Source organism: Miscanthus floridulus, chromosome 1, assembly GCF_019320115.1.
Source record: "Miscanthus floridulus cultivar M001 chromosome 1, ASM1932011v1, whole genome shotgun sequence".
Classification (NCBI taxonomy): Eukaryota; Viridiplantae; Streptophyta; class Magnoliopsida; order Poales; family Poaceae; genus Miscanthus; species Miscanthus floridulus.
The window spans coordinates 35,902,088-35,914,163 of NC_089580.1; the positions used below are offsets into that span (position 1 = coordinate 35,902,088).

The window sequence follows — 12,076 nt, forward strand, 5'->3', positions numbered from 1 at the left end:
AACGTCGGTGCTTAATAGTTTACCCATGTTTATAATGTCTATTTTTTAAATTTTGGAGGGGTCTTAAAAGATTTATAATGTCTAAAGATCAAGGACTAAGAATAACGTACCTTAAAATTGAACTTTAAAATGAATGCTTGTTTAGTAAATGACTTTTAAAATTTGACAATAAAGAAAAGATTTGGCAAAACATGTGACATGTTCAAATTAAATCGTATGCTTTAAACTTTGAAAAGATCTAGTATTAAAAATCACAATCCAGTTTTTAGCTTGTGGGACTTCCAACATAAAAGGGTGGGTCCAAACTAGATTATGGAAAGACACCTTCAGGCGCAGTTCCCTAACCTCTTAATACTGTTGTCATGAACTGCCATTACGCAGCGCAAACCTAAATGGGACAAGCGTCGATGGATACCTCTTTCCGTAGAGCTTTAGTGGATAACAAGATCACTGATTGGCATAACATAGTAACTAAAAAACCTCATATTCAATTATTGAATGAGAAAGACAGTTTTACTTGGGACTTACATAAACATGGCCAATTCTCAGCTCCTTTCTCTTAGAAATCCATTTGGAAGCTGAAAATCCACTTAAAATTACACAACTGAATTTCCTAAGCAAGGCTGAACTCTGAAGGGATTAGGAACAGTTTGATGAAGACTATTAGATCATTTGCCATTCAGAGACTTCTTTAGGGAACGAAGAACACTCCACATTATAGTTGAAACAAAGAACAAAACTACTCCAGTAATAATTGCATATTTCAGGCCAAGATTCATAAGCAAGTTCACCAGCAGCCCTGCAAGGACAACTCCCACAAAATTTGCTGTAAAACCTGACCAAAATGGCATGCCTAAAACAGATGCAATGAAGGCCCCTGTCCATGCTCCTGTGCCTGGGAATGGAACGGCAACAAACAACATCAAGCCGAGCCATTGGAATTCCTCAACAGGAGCAGCCTTCCGTCGTGCCCGCTCAAAGAGGAGGTCCATAATTCGGGTTGCAGATGCGCTTTTCTGAGACAGAAATGTCGCAAGTTTTTTCAGGTAGAGGATGATAAATGGTACAGGCACCATGTTCCTGGGAAAGACAACAGGAGAAATTAAAATCTGTTTATTGAACCTTTTTTCTGCAGAGTCAACAGTGTGTTTTGTACTAATTGCCACTTGTTTAAGTTGTGACAGCAGGCAGTTTTCCTCTTGAACGTGTTACTAAAATACGAAATTGAGCAAAAACATCACTGCAGTGTCAGAGTTTTCGCTTAAAAGCATGTAAGGACTAATCAGTCCAATGATTAATAAACTGCAGATTATCTTTAACTTGCTACTATTCACTACCTTGTTTTCAGTTCCCTGCTCCTTCATCTTAGGATCCATTTAAAAGTATTCATGTTCCCTTTTAAGAAGTGCAAATTTAATTCGGAAACCAAATATTGTCATCTTCACATTTCAGACTTCCAAAGCATATACTAGGCATACCTAAAGATGATTGGTATGCTGTTCCAGACGAACTTTGGTTGCCTTTTCTGTTAAAACACTGAATATAATGATCCAGCATATATTATCGCAGTTCACATATCATTTAATTATCATTGTGCAGCACATCCTACAAAGTCCAGACTTCTTACACCTATTTGACTATGTACAGCTCAATGTCCAGCCCATGTAAGCTACAAGGTAGTATGCTGATCTATCAGATTTTCATATTTGGATTTGTTAAACTATCTGGCAGATCATACCATCTGAATTTCATTGTGTTAGCTAATTTAGTTATGGACCTTAGTTTCTGAAATAGCATATATGCAACAGTTTGGGTTGGTATTACACAATATTTGGGGCACAATCCCCACCTGCTGGGATATCAACAATTCATCAAACATCTAGTGGGCAAGTACTAGTAGAACTATCATTTACCAAAAGAGATGAAGGGGGGTTAATGAACAGGTACAAACCCAAGAACGGATAGGATGGTGAGGCGGACGGGATGGAGCCGCAACCAGTACCCAACGGGGATCGCCCCCCGCAGCTCGATCACCGGCAGCGTCGCGAGTGCGAACACGACGGCATCGTCGGGCCATCCGAGCCTCCGCAGCGACTCCGCCACCCGCATCCCGAACCCTGACGCCTTGATCGAGTCCTCCGCCGCTGCCCGCGCCGCGCCGCAGCCGAGCGCGGCGGCTGCAGCGCAGCAGCCAAGCGCGAGCAGCGCCACCCGCTTCAGAACATCCCAATCGGCCGCCTCCCGCTCCCTGGCCTCCGCCTTCACACCACCACCTAATGCCGCCGCCGCACACGGAGCCCTCGGGACGGCGGCTCCAGCACGAGAATCGCGGGGAACGGAGGCCCGGAGAGGAGAAGCGGGCGCCCGCAGGCCCAGCGCGGGAGGCGGCGGGTTCGCCCGTGGATGTGATGCGACAAGAGGGCCCCATCTCCGTGACGTCAGTAGCGGCGAGGCCGCCGCAGCCGCGAGAACTGAGGCCAACATGAGCATTGGGATCCCCTTGTGGATTGGACAGGGCTCGGAGCTTTGAATCGATCGATTCCGTTGACGGTTACGAGGTAAAGACTAACGAGTCGTTGGAGGAGAGGCCGAGGCTGCGCGCGGCCTCGCGCCATGGGAGTTGGGAGGGGTCCGAGGGGAGTCGACTGTCCGCGTGACGGCGTGAGTCGAAACAGGGGGCTTTGGTTTGTGACGCTGAAAGGTGGAGCCCTTTCTAAAAAATAACGCGTAGGTGGGGTAGGAAAGGCCTGGGACCACCTGTCTGTGATATTTGGGCTACCAAAGCTGTGTGGCGATGAGCTTAGTCACTTCAAGTCTTGTTTGGATATAGTTGGTGTGGATTCGGATGAAATTTATTTACGTTCCACTCCAATCCACTCTAATCCATGCGGATTGAAGTCAATCTGACAACATCTAACTAAAGCCTCATGGAATTAAACCCGCACATGGAAGTTGTTCAAAACTCATCGAAATCACGAAGCCTAGTGTTCCGGGGAGCAGAACCTACTGGCACAACATACTACAGCCCTGTTCCATTTCTGAAACCATGCATCAACTCACATGATCCATTCCTTGTAAACAGAACACGCAGACTAACACATTCACACCCAAGTTTCAGAAACTCTTATTGACCCAGGCACGTCTACCATCATTTTCACATAGTTTTTTGCAGCATTCATAGGGAACCATTTCAGCAACCCCGGCCCAGGCGAACCACTGGGGTCGAGAAACCAGAAACCAGTAACAAGATAGGATTGTAGGCACTGCTAAATTAGGATGAGGAAGATGACGTGAACATCTGGATCTTCCTCTCAAGCTCGTCCTTCTTGGCCCCAATCACACGGCTTACCTCCTTCCCATCCTTCACTAGGACGAACGTTGGCATCGCCTCTACCTTCCATGTCCTTGCGACCTCCTGCGAAATTCAAAGGTTTGACAAGTTAGAAAGATCCAGTGCTGAATATGTAATAAATTGCTGTCGCATGTCGGAGCCTTGTAAAGGAAATTTTAAGGCTGCCTTCACCTGTATGAATCAATTGTTTTTCTGCGCCTGGGTGAGGAGCGGAGTGTGTTTCTAAATATGTTCTCAAAGCATAATCACTAGACAGAACATACAAAAGAAAATTCCAAATATTGCCTTCTTCCTTTTTGGCAGGGCCCCAAATACCCAAATAAATCAAACAGTAAAATATTTGTTGTATCTCCCTGCAACTTATTAATTCAGATGCATACAATTGGTACATCTAAAAATAGTGCCATGAAACCTCCATTCAAACCAATAGATTCTTTAGCACAATTAGCATCAACACTTTCACATAAAAAAAATCCATCACATTCAAGTGGACGCAGATGCAATTTATCTGTGCTACGGACATGATGAAACATTTCAGGGGCCTGTTTATAACTAAAGTCTAAAAGTAGTGATTTGGTTGATTTCATCCTCAAATATATTGCGTCAGATTCAGATGGCCTATATCTTCTCTTTCAGGCAAGAGGACAAGAGCATATGCACCGTGTGTCTAATTCTGCTAGTGCACGGTCAGCTCATTCCCTAAGTTAGGACCCTCAATATCAAATTCGCTACAATTAAACACCACTAGGACACATCATGATTCCCCACCTAGTAGAACTGAGGTCGAGGGTTTCCCGAACGGCCGAACATCTAAAGTATACAATTCCCCACTCTTCCAGTCTACAAACTGCTGTTTGACTGCTACTTACGACAGGATCGTACCAAGACTAAATCGAAGTCTATTCCCGAACCACAATACATGATAGCTGCCAATTCCCCTCCCAAGCCACACGGAAAAAGAAGACAAGAGGACGGCATCAGGACCGCAGGAGGCGTGGCGTACCGCGAGCTCGTCGACGTCGATCTTGACGAAGATGGCGTCGGAGAAGCGGGAGGCCAGTTCCTTGAAGGCCGGCTCGATGAAGCGGCAGGGCCCGCACCAGGACGCCGAGAAGTCGATCACCATCTGCCGAGCAAAAAGCGCCAGACAACCAAACCCTCGAGTTCCTCAGATCCAGGGCACCGAAGGCCGGGGCAAGGCAACCAGAGCCGAAAAGGAAGAGGTGCTGACCAGCTTGGAGCTGCTCTTGTGGGCCGCCCACTGCTCGTCGTAGGTGGCCTTGGAGTGGGCGGCCACCACGGCGCAGTTCGGGTCGTCGGCGGCCGGAGGAGGCGTCACTAAGCTCGAGAGGAAGGAGCCCATCGCTGATCGCTGATCGCTGATCGCTCTCGGTTGCCCTCCCTGCCCGTCTGTCTGCTTGCTGCCTTGGTGGTTGGTATGTTTAGGCGTGCCTGCTGCCGGCGGGTGCTCGTGATGAGGCGAAGAAGATCAGATATAGCGCCCGCACCACGCGGCCACGGCACGGTGAAGCTAGGGAATCGTGTACTTAGGTTATGATTATGACTTCAAATGGAAAAAGTCTACTTAACCCCCACCTATCAATCATGGTCTACTTCACCCTCAACTATAAAACCGTCTATTTTACCCCCTCGGACGGTTTTCGACGATGGTTTTGCTACAGTAATGGTGGTTTTGCTATAGTGATGGTGATTTTGTCTTTTTCTTTTTTATTTATTTCTAGTAAATCTTTAAAAAATCATAGTAAATCACAGAAAAATTATAAAATGGAAAATCTAATTTTGTTGGACTCCACATGAGTAGATCTACACAATGAACATATAATATGATATGCTTTAGTATAAAATTTTTGCTGTAGTTTTAGATTAATTAGAAAATCCAATTTTGTCTGTAATTAATTGGAACAATTCATAGCTGCAGCTTCTATGGTCTAATTATGGTGAAATTTTTATGGTAGGCTAATTATTGTATGTTTGAACTATAGTAAAAATTTCATACTCATTGGACCATGTATAACTTAGTTATAGATAAATTCTAATTAATTACAGACAAAATTAGATTTTTCAATTAATCTAAAGGTACAGCAAAACCTTTGTACTAAAGCATACCACATTATATGTTAACTATGTAGATCTACTCATGTGGAGTCCAACAAAATTGGATTTTTCATTTTATGATTTTTCTATGATTTACTATGATTTTTCAAAGATTCAGCGAAAATAAATAAAAAAAGAAAAAGGTGAAACCACAGGTAGCGTAGCAAACCACTATTACTGTAGCAAAACCACCGTCGAAAACCGTCCGGGGGGGTAAAATAGACGGTTTTAAAAAGTTCAGGGGGTAAAATAGACGATTTTATAGTTTAGGGGGTGAAATAGACCATGGTTGATAGAGGGGGTTAAGTAGACTTTTTCCGACTCCAAATCACGTTGGTCTCCGGCTTTTGACCTTTTTGACCTCCGGCTTTTGACCTTTTCGATCGTATGGTTTAGGATCTACTACGGGAGCACCATTAAAAATATATAAAAATATATAAACAGTCTTCAAACTTGTCTCGTTACCGTCACCTAGTTGTTTAAACTCTCAAAAATGTATTTTTAGGTTATCGGACTTGTCTTGGCGTGTCATCAAATCTAGAATTCTCAAAATCTTATGTTTTAGTCTTTAAACTTGTCAAGGTGTGTAATTTATGTCCAAATGAGCTCCAACCTAGACTCTAGTTGTCGGAGACCAATACTAGGTACCTGAAGAGAATGAGCTAATGGTCATCAACATTGATTCATCCGAGCAGTTAAGAGCGCGACTACAGCTCCAACCGACCCCAGGTGCACGGGCTACGCCTCGCCCAACCTCTGGGGGCGGGCCCTACCTCGCCCAACCTTTGGGTCGGGGGCCCTGCCTCGCCCAACCTCTGGGTCGGGGGCTCCGTCTCGCCCAACCCCTCAGGCGTAGCTCCTAACAGAAGCCCGTACCGCTGCCAACCACTACGGCCCAGAAAGTACAACCCAAGATCAAATTTCTGGCATCATGCAGGGAGCGGGCACATCTCAACATGACTTGTGCCCACGACATGTCACTCCAGGGAACTCACATCACCAACAGTGACGGACGCGTGGTCACTATGTTGTCTACTCCCTGTACGGCCGTTGACCAGCATGCTAGTTCGCCGCGTCGCCCACCGAGACGGAATGGGACGTCACGACCCGCTGACAACGCCGGAGCGTGGCATCAGCGGTGAACATGTGCCCAGCGTGGAGCCATCCCTATCACCATCTGCAGTGTTGGTAGGACCTGCATAAAGGAGAAGAAAGGCTCGGTGGTCCTAGAAGCCTTCCTCTCATTGGCTCTTCTCCCTCTTTTTCTCTATGTAACCTGCTCTTCCCCTTCGTCTATAAAAGGAGAAGGAGGACACCCCAGGAGAAAGGACAGCGGTTTATCACTCTACATGGCTGTAGACATCAAAACACATGTCCTAACACGTCTTAGGAGCACACGCACATCAGAGACTTAGGGCCTGTCCCTCTCTCGCTCGTTTGTAACCCCTACTACAAACTTTCAGTGCTAGTAATACGAGCAGCAACGACGAACTGAACATAGGGACTTTCTGCCCAAACCAGTATAAATCTCGTGTCCTCTAAGCACATCATCCGAGCTAGACGCGCAATACTAGAAATTTACTAGTTGGTAACTTGAAACATCGATACTAGTGCTCCATCTACATGCTCCTCTCTTTGTCTAGTTGCATCTCCATACTCTCCCCTCTCTTTGCATTCCAATGTAGTGTGGCATCGTATCAATATCACCAACTTCCCATGCCTTCATAATCATCCACATCAAAGGCCATGACATCATCAATAGTGGTGGTGGAGGCCAAAGCTAATGCTCCTTAGGTAGAGAAGGTAGATGAATGATTATGTTGCCATTAAGTTTTTTTCCTCAAGAATGAGGTGTGACATCGTGACGTGGAGTAGATTAGGTATATTTAGACCTAAATGACACACTACTGTCAATTTAAGAACCTACTCCCTTCATTTCAAATTATAAATCTGTTGACGCAAAAATGTGGCGATGCAATCAACACACAGCAAGCCAGACGATCTAAACGGAATGAGATTGAAGATCTGCTTGGCTTCAACACAAGAACAGTTGGTTTCGGGACCAAAGGCGTGCTAGATAATTTGACCCTGCAATTGTCAAGGAGAGAATAACTAGTAGTTTAAGGTGAAATATGTCGGTGTTGCTCCAGATAGTTCTAAATATGTGGCTAAACAGCCGATTCGATAGGGCTATCGACTAAATAGTCGATATCCAACATATCAGTAAAGCGAGAATTGTTGCATTAAAGATTATCAGCTAATATCAATGATGATGGTACGAATTCAAAATAATCGATACTCTTGGGTCATAGCGATTTTATTGTGATTGATTAATCTAGACAGAACAGGTACAATACACCCAAATGTAAGTAATATAAAAAAACATCATCAGCCAAATGGATATAACCAGTGTAAAGCATTGAGCCGATAAGTTTAATGAGAAATGATATAACATGCGAACAAATCGACTGTCTAGTACAAATGAATCTACAAACGCTCTGAATCTAATCTGTTACCATCAACAGTGAGGTTCGATCGATCGATACAGCTATGATAATAATAACAAATTAAAGCCAAAAAATCTATAAAACCATCTATATATTGATAGATTTATGAAAAACATGCTATATGTGTGAAAGCACAAGTGAATCGGCTAAAATAGCCAATGCATGCATAGCAAACAAACAGAGTATATATCTCGATCATAAACAAAACCACCAATCGATAATCTCTAATCCAAAGTCTTACCAGTGAGGTTCGACTAGATCGATGCAGCTATGGTAGTTTCATTAGATTATATCTCATTAACTAGTGAGTTTATTCAAGATTGAAACATGTCTTTAGATGCATCCTATGTTTGATTGGAATAGAGATAAAACAGTCGATCTAGCGGAATTAAGTCATCAATCATGAGATTTAAAGCGTGACCAGATCAAAGAACGACCAATTAAGATGATATGATGCCGATCTGTCTCAATCTCAATCAGGTGATTTGTTATAATTAATAAAATATTAATTATAACAAGATCGATAGCTGGTGAATTAATGAAAAATAGCAAGGAAAATCTTACTAATCTTAGCAGATTTGATAACTGATGATATTGTATTAAACAATAAGTTATTTAACACAAGATCGATAAGTTTGATCTATATTATGGTTCGTAAGAGATCAATCAACTGATGCAGCCTTACAAACTACGATACAGATCGATAACTAACTTATATTATGGCTCATAAAAGATCAATCAGCTGATGCAGCTTTACAAGCATAATACAAGTCATGACAGTACTCACAAGCAAGCTAGAGGTCGATCAGTCGATGCAGTCCTGTTTGCTGAAGAACTCATCGAGATCTACAGTACTCCTACTCCTAATGCGATGGCGAAAGACAAAAAGATTGTGTTGATTGATTGTTCGTGTCCTTGTACAATAACCGGGGTCCAATATTTATACCCGGAACCTAAACATGAATCCTACTCAAACACGACCCATTATAATTCTTGAAATAAAAGAAAACATTCCTAACTTAAAATAACTTAAATCCTAATCTTTTTCTTTCTGTAGAGTTCGACATATCTTTCCCCGTAGTCCATTGACGTCGTCTGCTGACATTATGCAAAAAGAGCCGATTCCAGTACCGCATCTGAATTAGCTAACATCGATCTTTACGCAACCGATTCCTTGATGATACAATCCCGAAAGCTTCGAGTTCCCATGCTCTCCTTCCAAAATTTTGGTATAAACATATGCCCCCCATTTTTGGGATAAAAATGATTTTATTCTAAAATTTCATTCATCTGCTCACCACGTTGCAACCACCTATTCCAAAACAAATGTGTGACTCCTAACTTTTTGGGCTGAACTCTATATAACATCCCAACAGTATCATCCTCAATCCACCCAGCCGATTTACTTCCCCCTTCTTCAAACAAGCCCTATCAACCAAAGCCACCACCACCAGAGCTCCAACCCTAGCAGTTTCTCCCTTTTGCTCGGGCTATTTTTCAAGTCACTCCTCTATAACCCTTTCTTAGATTCAGATCTATTCCAGCTACAATGGCGACCAACGACTATATCCCTGAGGTATGTCTCAAAATTTCTGCTTCTCAACTATCAACTGATGCTCTGTATTTCCTTTTCCTTAAGTTAATCTCATCTGACTTTCTAGGCATCAGTGAGGCAATGGAAGCTTCTAGAGTTTTCTAGTTAGGATCAAATCTTCCTTCCCTCTATCTGCATGAATGGACCAGAACCACCTTCACTTTAAATTTATATGATTCCTGGTGGCAAGAATGGCACTCCCATCTCTTCTGTAGGCCAGCCCATCCTAGCTACATAGCTCTTGATGAAAATTTCGCTTCTGACAGTGAGGTAACTAGTTAACTCTTTTCTTCCATAAAGTTCATCTGCTAAAGTCTCTCTGCCAACTCATCTAACAAAAACCCCCTTGCAAGATGCTAACTTCAATCCCCCAAATGTGGATAGAAAAGGGCATGCCATAGAGTATTATCCACCATGTCCAATCTCAAGACTGGGATCAACTACACATACACTGAAGAAGCTAATGAAAACCCAAGCTGCTCCTACAATTGTAATATATCAATCCTCAAAACGTAAAGCACCTCAAGGGGTAATCCAAAAAACCACCACTGGGAAAAGATTTCGTAGAACAAGACCATCAGCTGCTCAGGTAAAACAATCTATCTTCTTTCCAAAATGATGATCGATTTCTAATCCAATTCCTTTTCTTACAGTTGTCCACCATTGCATCTCAATCGGCTCTGGGTGCTAAACTATTGTCCCATGCATTTGGATCAGCACCAACCAGGCCTTCATCGGCTCTTGATGCTGCCAAGGTATCTCCTCAAAATTCTTGATTTTCATTCAATTTTCATCTCTCCCTGACCATCTCACCTCATTAGATGCTACCTAAGGAAATATCCACGCAAGAATAGAAAATTGACAGTCCATCAGTCGAAGGTGACCCTATTGATGTTGACACCCAGACTGTCAATTCCCTAGTTCAGCAAACAATTGATGGTAAGAAAATCATACATCTATTTTATCCTTCTACAACAAACATGAATTGAAAAATTTTCCTTGATGTTTGCAGATACTAGTGTTGAAAGTCTAGAGCCAATTCAACCAGATATCATTGATGCATCATCAGTTGTTCCTTCTCCTCAGATAGAACCAGCTCTGAGCTACTCTTTCAATTTTGAAGAGTATATAGATGAAGATAAAATCAGCTCATCAGCCATCTTCTCCAAAGAAGCTTTGTCAGAGGAGACCAAAAATCGGCTAAAAGACATGCTGCTAATGCTCAAAAAGGATATAGCCGATTTGGTCCAAGATGTAGATCCGGTGAGAAGAACTTTCTTAGCCATTAAGGGTAACTTGCCTTTGAATCTTGCTGAAGTTCTGACACCTTTGTCCAACATTGAGGATCAAGCTCCAAGAGTGAAAAGGGCTCAAAGAAACCTAGCTGATCACGAAGCTTTATTGGCCAAGAAGAACTCTAACAAACAAGAGGCCAAAAAGCTAGCACAGCTAATTAATGATTTGAAGAACTCCCCTTTCAAGATTGAACCAGAGCTGAACCAACTCAGAGCTAAGCGCGCTAAACTCAAGAAAGAAGTGGAGAATATGAAGGCTGCCATCGATCATCATGAGTCCAACCTGGCTTAAATACCTGATGCCATCAAGCAAAAGAGACAGGAGATGTTGACCAAAGTCAAAGAGGGTAAAGCCATCCGCAGCAACCTCGAGAACATCCCCGGATCAGCCGAAAAAGACAGGCAATAAATTACAGAAGTTGATGCCATCCAGCTAAAAGCTTTGAAGGCAATCCAGGATGTTTTGAACTTGTAATCTAAATATCACTATTTGTAACATATATCCTATGTGAAACTAATGAGAACCAGCCTGTCGATCTATTTATCCCCTGATTCAGCTAAAAGAGCCGATTTAAAAATAGTCGATCCTAGACTTCTGACTTCAATCTAATTAAGTCTAAAAATACGACATCCACTAAGAAAACTCTTCAACTTCTGTCCTTAGTTATCAACGCCGCATTCTCTTCAGCATTAGTGGGGTAGCGCTTCACCTTCTATTAATTGCGGTTACCTTTTACACATCCCGAGATATCCGCCACTTCGCTTCGTAGCTATATATACCACCCGAGAGCCCTGGCCTCAAACACACACATCTCACAACTACTTCTATTTTTGCACTAGAGGCGATACCCTTCGGTATTGGCTATTAGAGCCGACGACTAATAAATCGGCTATCAAGCATTAACCCAGACGCTAGGATAATACTTTAGATATTTTCCATTGATCGCTCTATCAAATTCTTCTCTCCCTTCTAGCATTTCCAAAATGTAAGCATTGCCAGGCGCACAATGACTAATCCGATAAAGACCTTCCCAATTAGGTGACTATTTGCCAAACTTGTTGTCCTTAGACCCAATCGGCAATTTTACTTTCCAGAATAATTCTCCTTCACCAAACTGCCTATTCTTAACCTTTTTGTTATAATGCCTTACAACCCTTAACTTATTGGCTTCAATACTATCAAGAGCACGCAACCGATGACAACTTAAGTTCT

The 12,076-nt window shown here is 42.8% G+C and overlaps 2 protein-coding genes across 2 annotated transcripts; both read right to left on the reverse strand.

The window, feature by feature from the left end:
* Positions 1-465: 465 nt before the first annotated feature.
* Positions 466-2,786, reverse strand: LOC136480748 (uncharacterized). Its single transcript, XM_066478236.1, has 2 exons — positions 1,952-2,786; positions 466-1,080 (listed from the first exon to the last, which is right to left on the reverse strand). Exons 1-2 carry the CDS (start codon positions 2,488-2,490, stop codon positions 669-671), a joined length of 951 nt encoding a protein of 316 aa, XP_066334333.1. The 5' UTR covers positions 2,491-2,786; the 3' UTR covers positions 466-668.
* Positions 2,787-3,100: 314 nt separating this feature from the next.
* On the reverse strand, positions 3,101-4,846 carry LOC136480843 (thioredoxin H2-2-like). Its single transcript, XM_066478303.1, has 3 exons — positions 4,584-4,846; positions 4,356-4,478; positions 3,101-3,415 (listed from the first exon to the last, which is right to left on the reverse strand). Exons 1-3 carry the CDS (start codon positions 4,713-4,715, stop codon positions 3,272-3,274), a joined length of 399 nt encoding a protein of 132 aa, XP_066334400.1. The 5' UTR covers positions 4,716-4,846; the 3' UTR covers positions 3,101-3,271.
* Positions 4,847-12,076: the final 7,230 nt, after the last annotated feature.

Excerpts from the sequence above, each read along its gene's own strand:
- LOC136480748 (XM_066478236.1), bottom strand. The coding sequence starts at position 2,490 with ATGCTCATGTTGGCCTCAGTTCTCGCGGCTGCGGCGGCCTCGCCGCTA. Across the intron at positions 1,081-1,951 it reads ACCATCCTATCCGTTCTTGG|GAACATGGTGCCTGTACCAT; the intron begins GTTTGTACCTGT and ends TGTCTTTCCCAG.
- LOC136480843 (XM_066478303.1), bottom strand. The coding sequence starts at position 4,715 with ATGGGCTCCTTCCTCTCGAGCTTAGTGACGCCTCCTCCGGCCGCCGAC. Across the intron at positions 4,479-4,583 it reads ACAAGAGCAGCTCCAAGCTG|ATGGTGATCGACTTCTCGGC; the intron begins GTCAGCACCTCT and ends TTTGCTCGGCAG. Across the intron at positions 3,416-4,355 it reads TCGACGTCGACGAGCTCGCG|GAGGTCGCAAGGACATGGAA; the intron begins GTACGCCACGCC and ends TGAATTTCGCAG.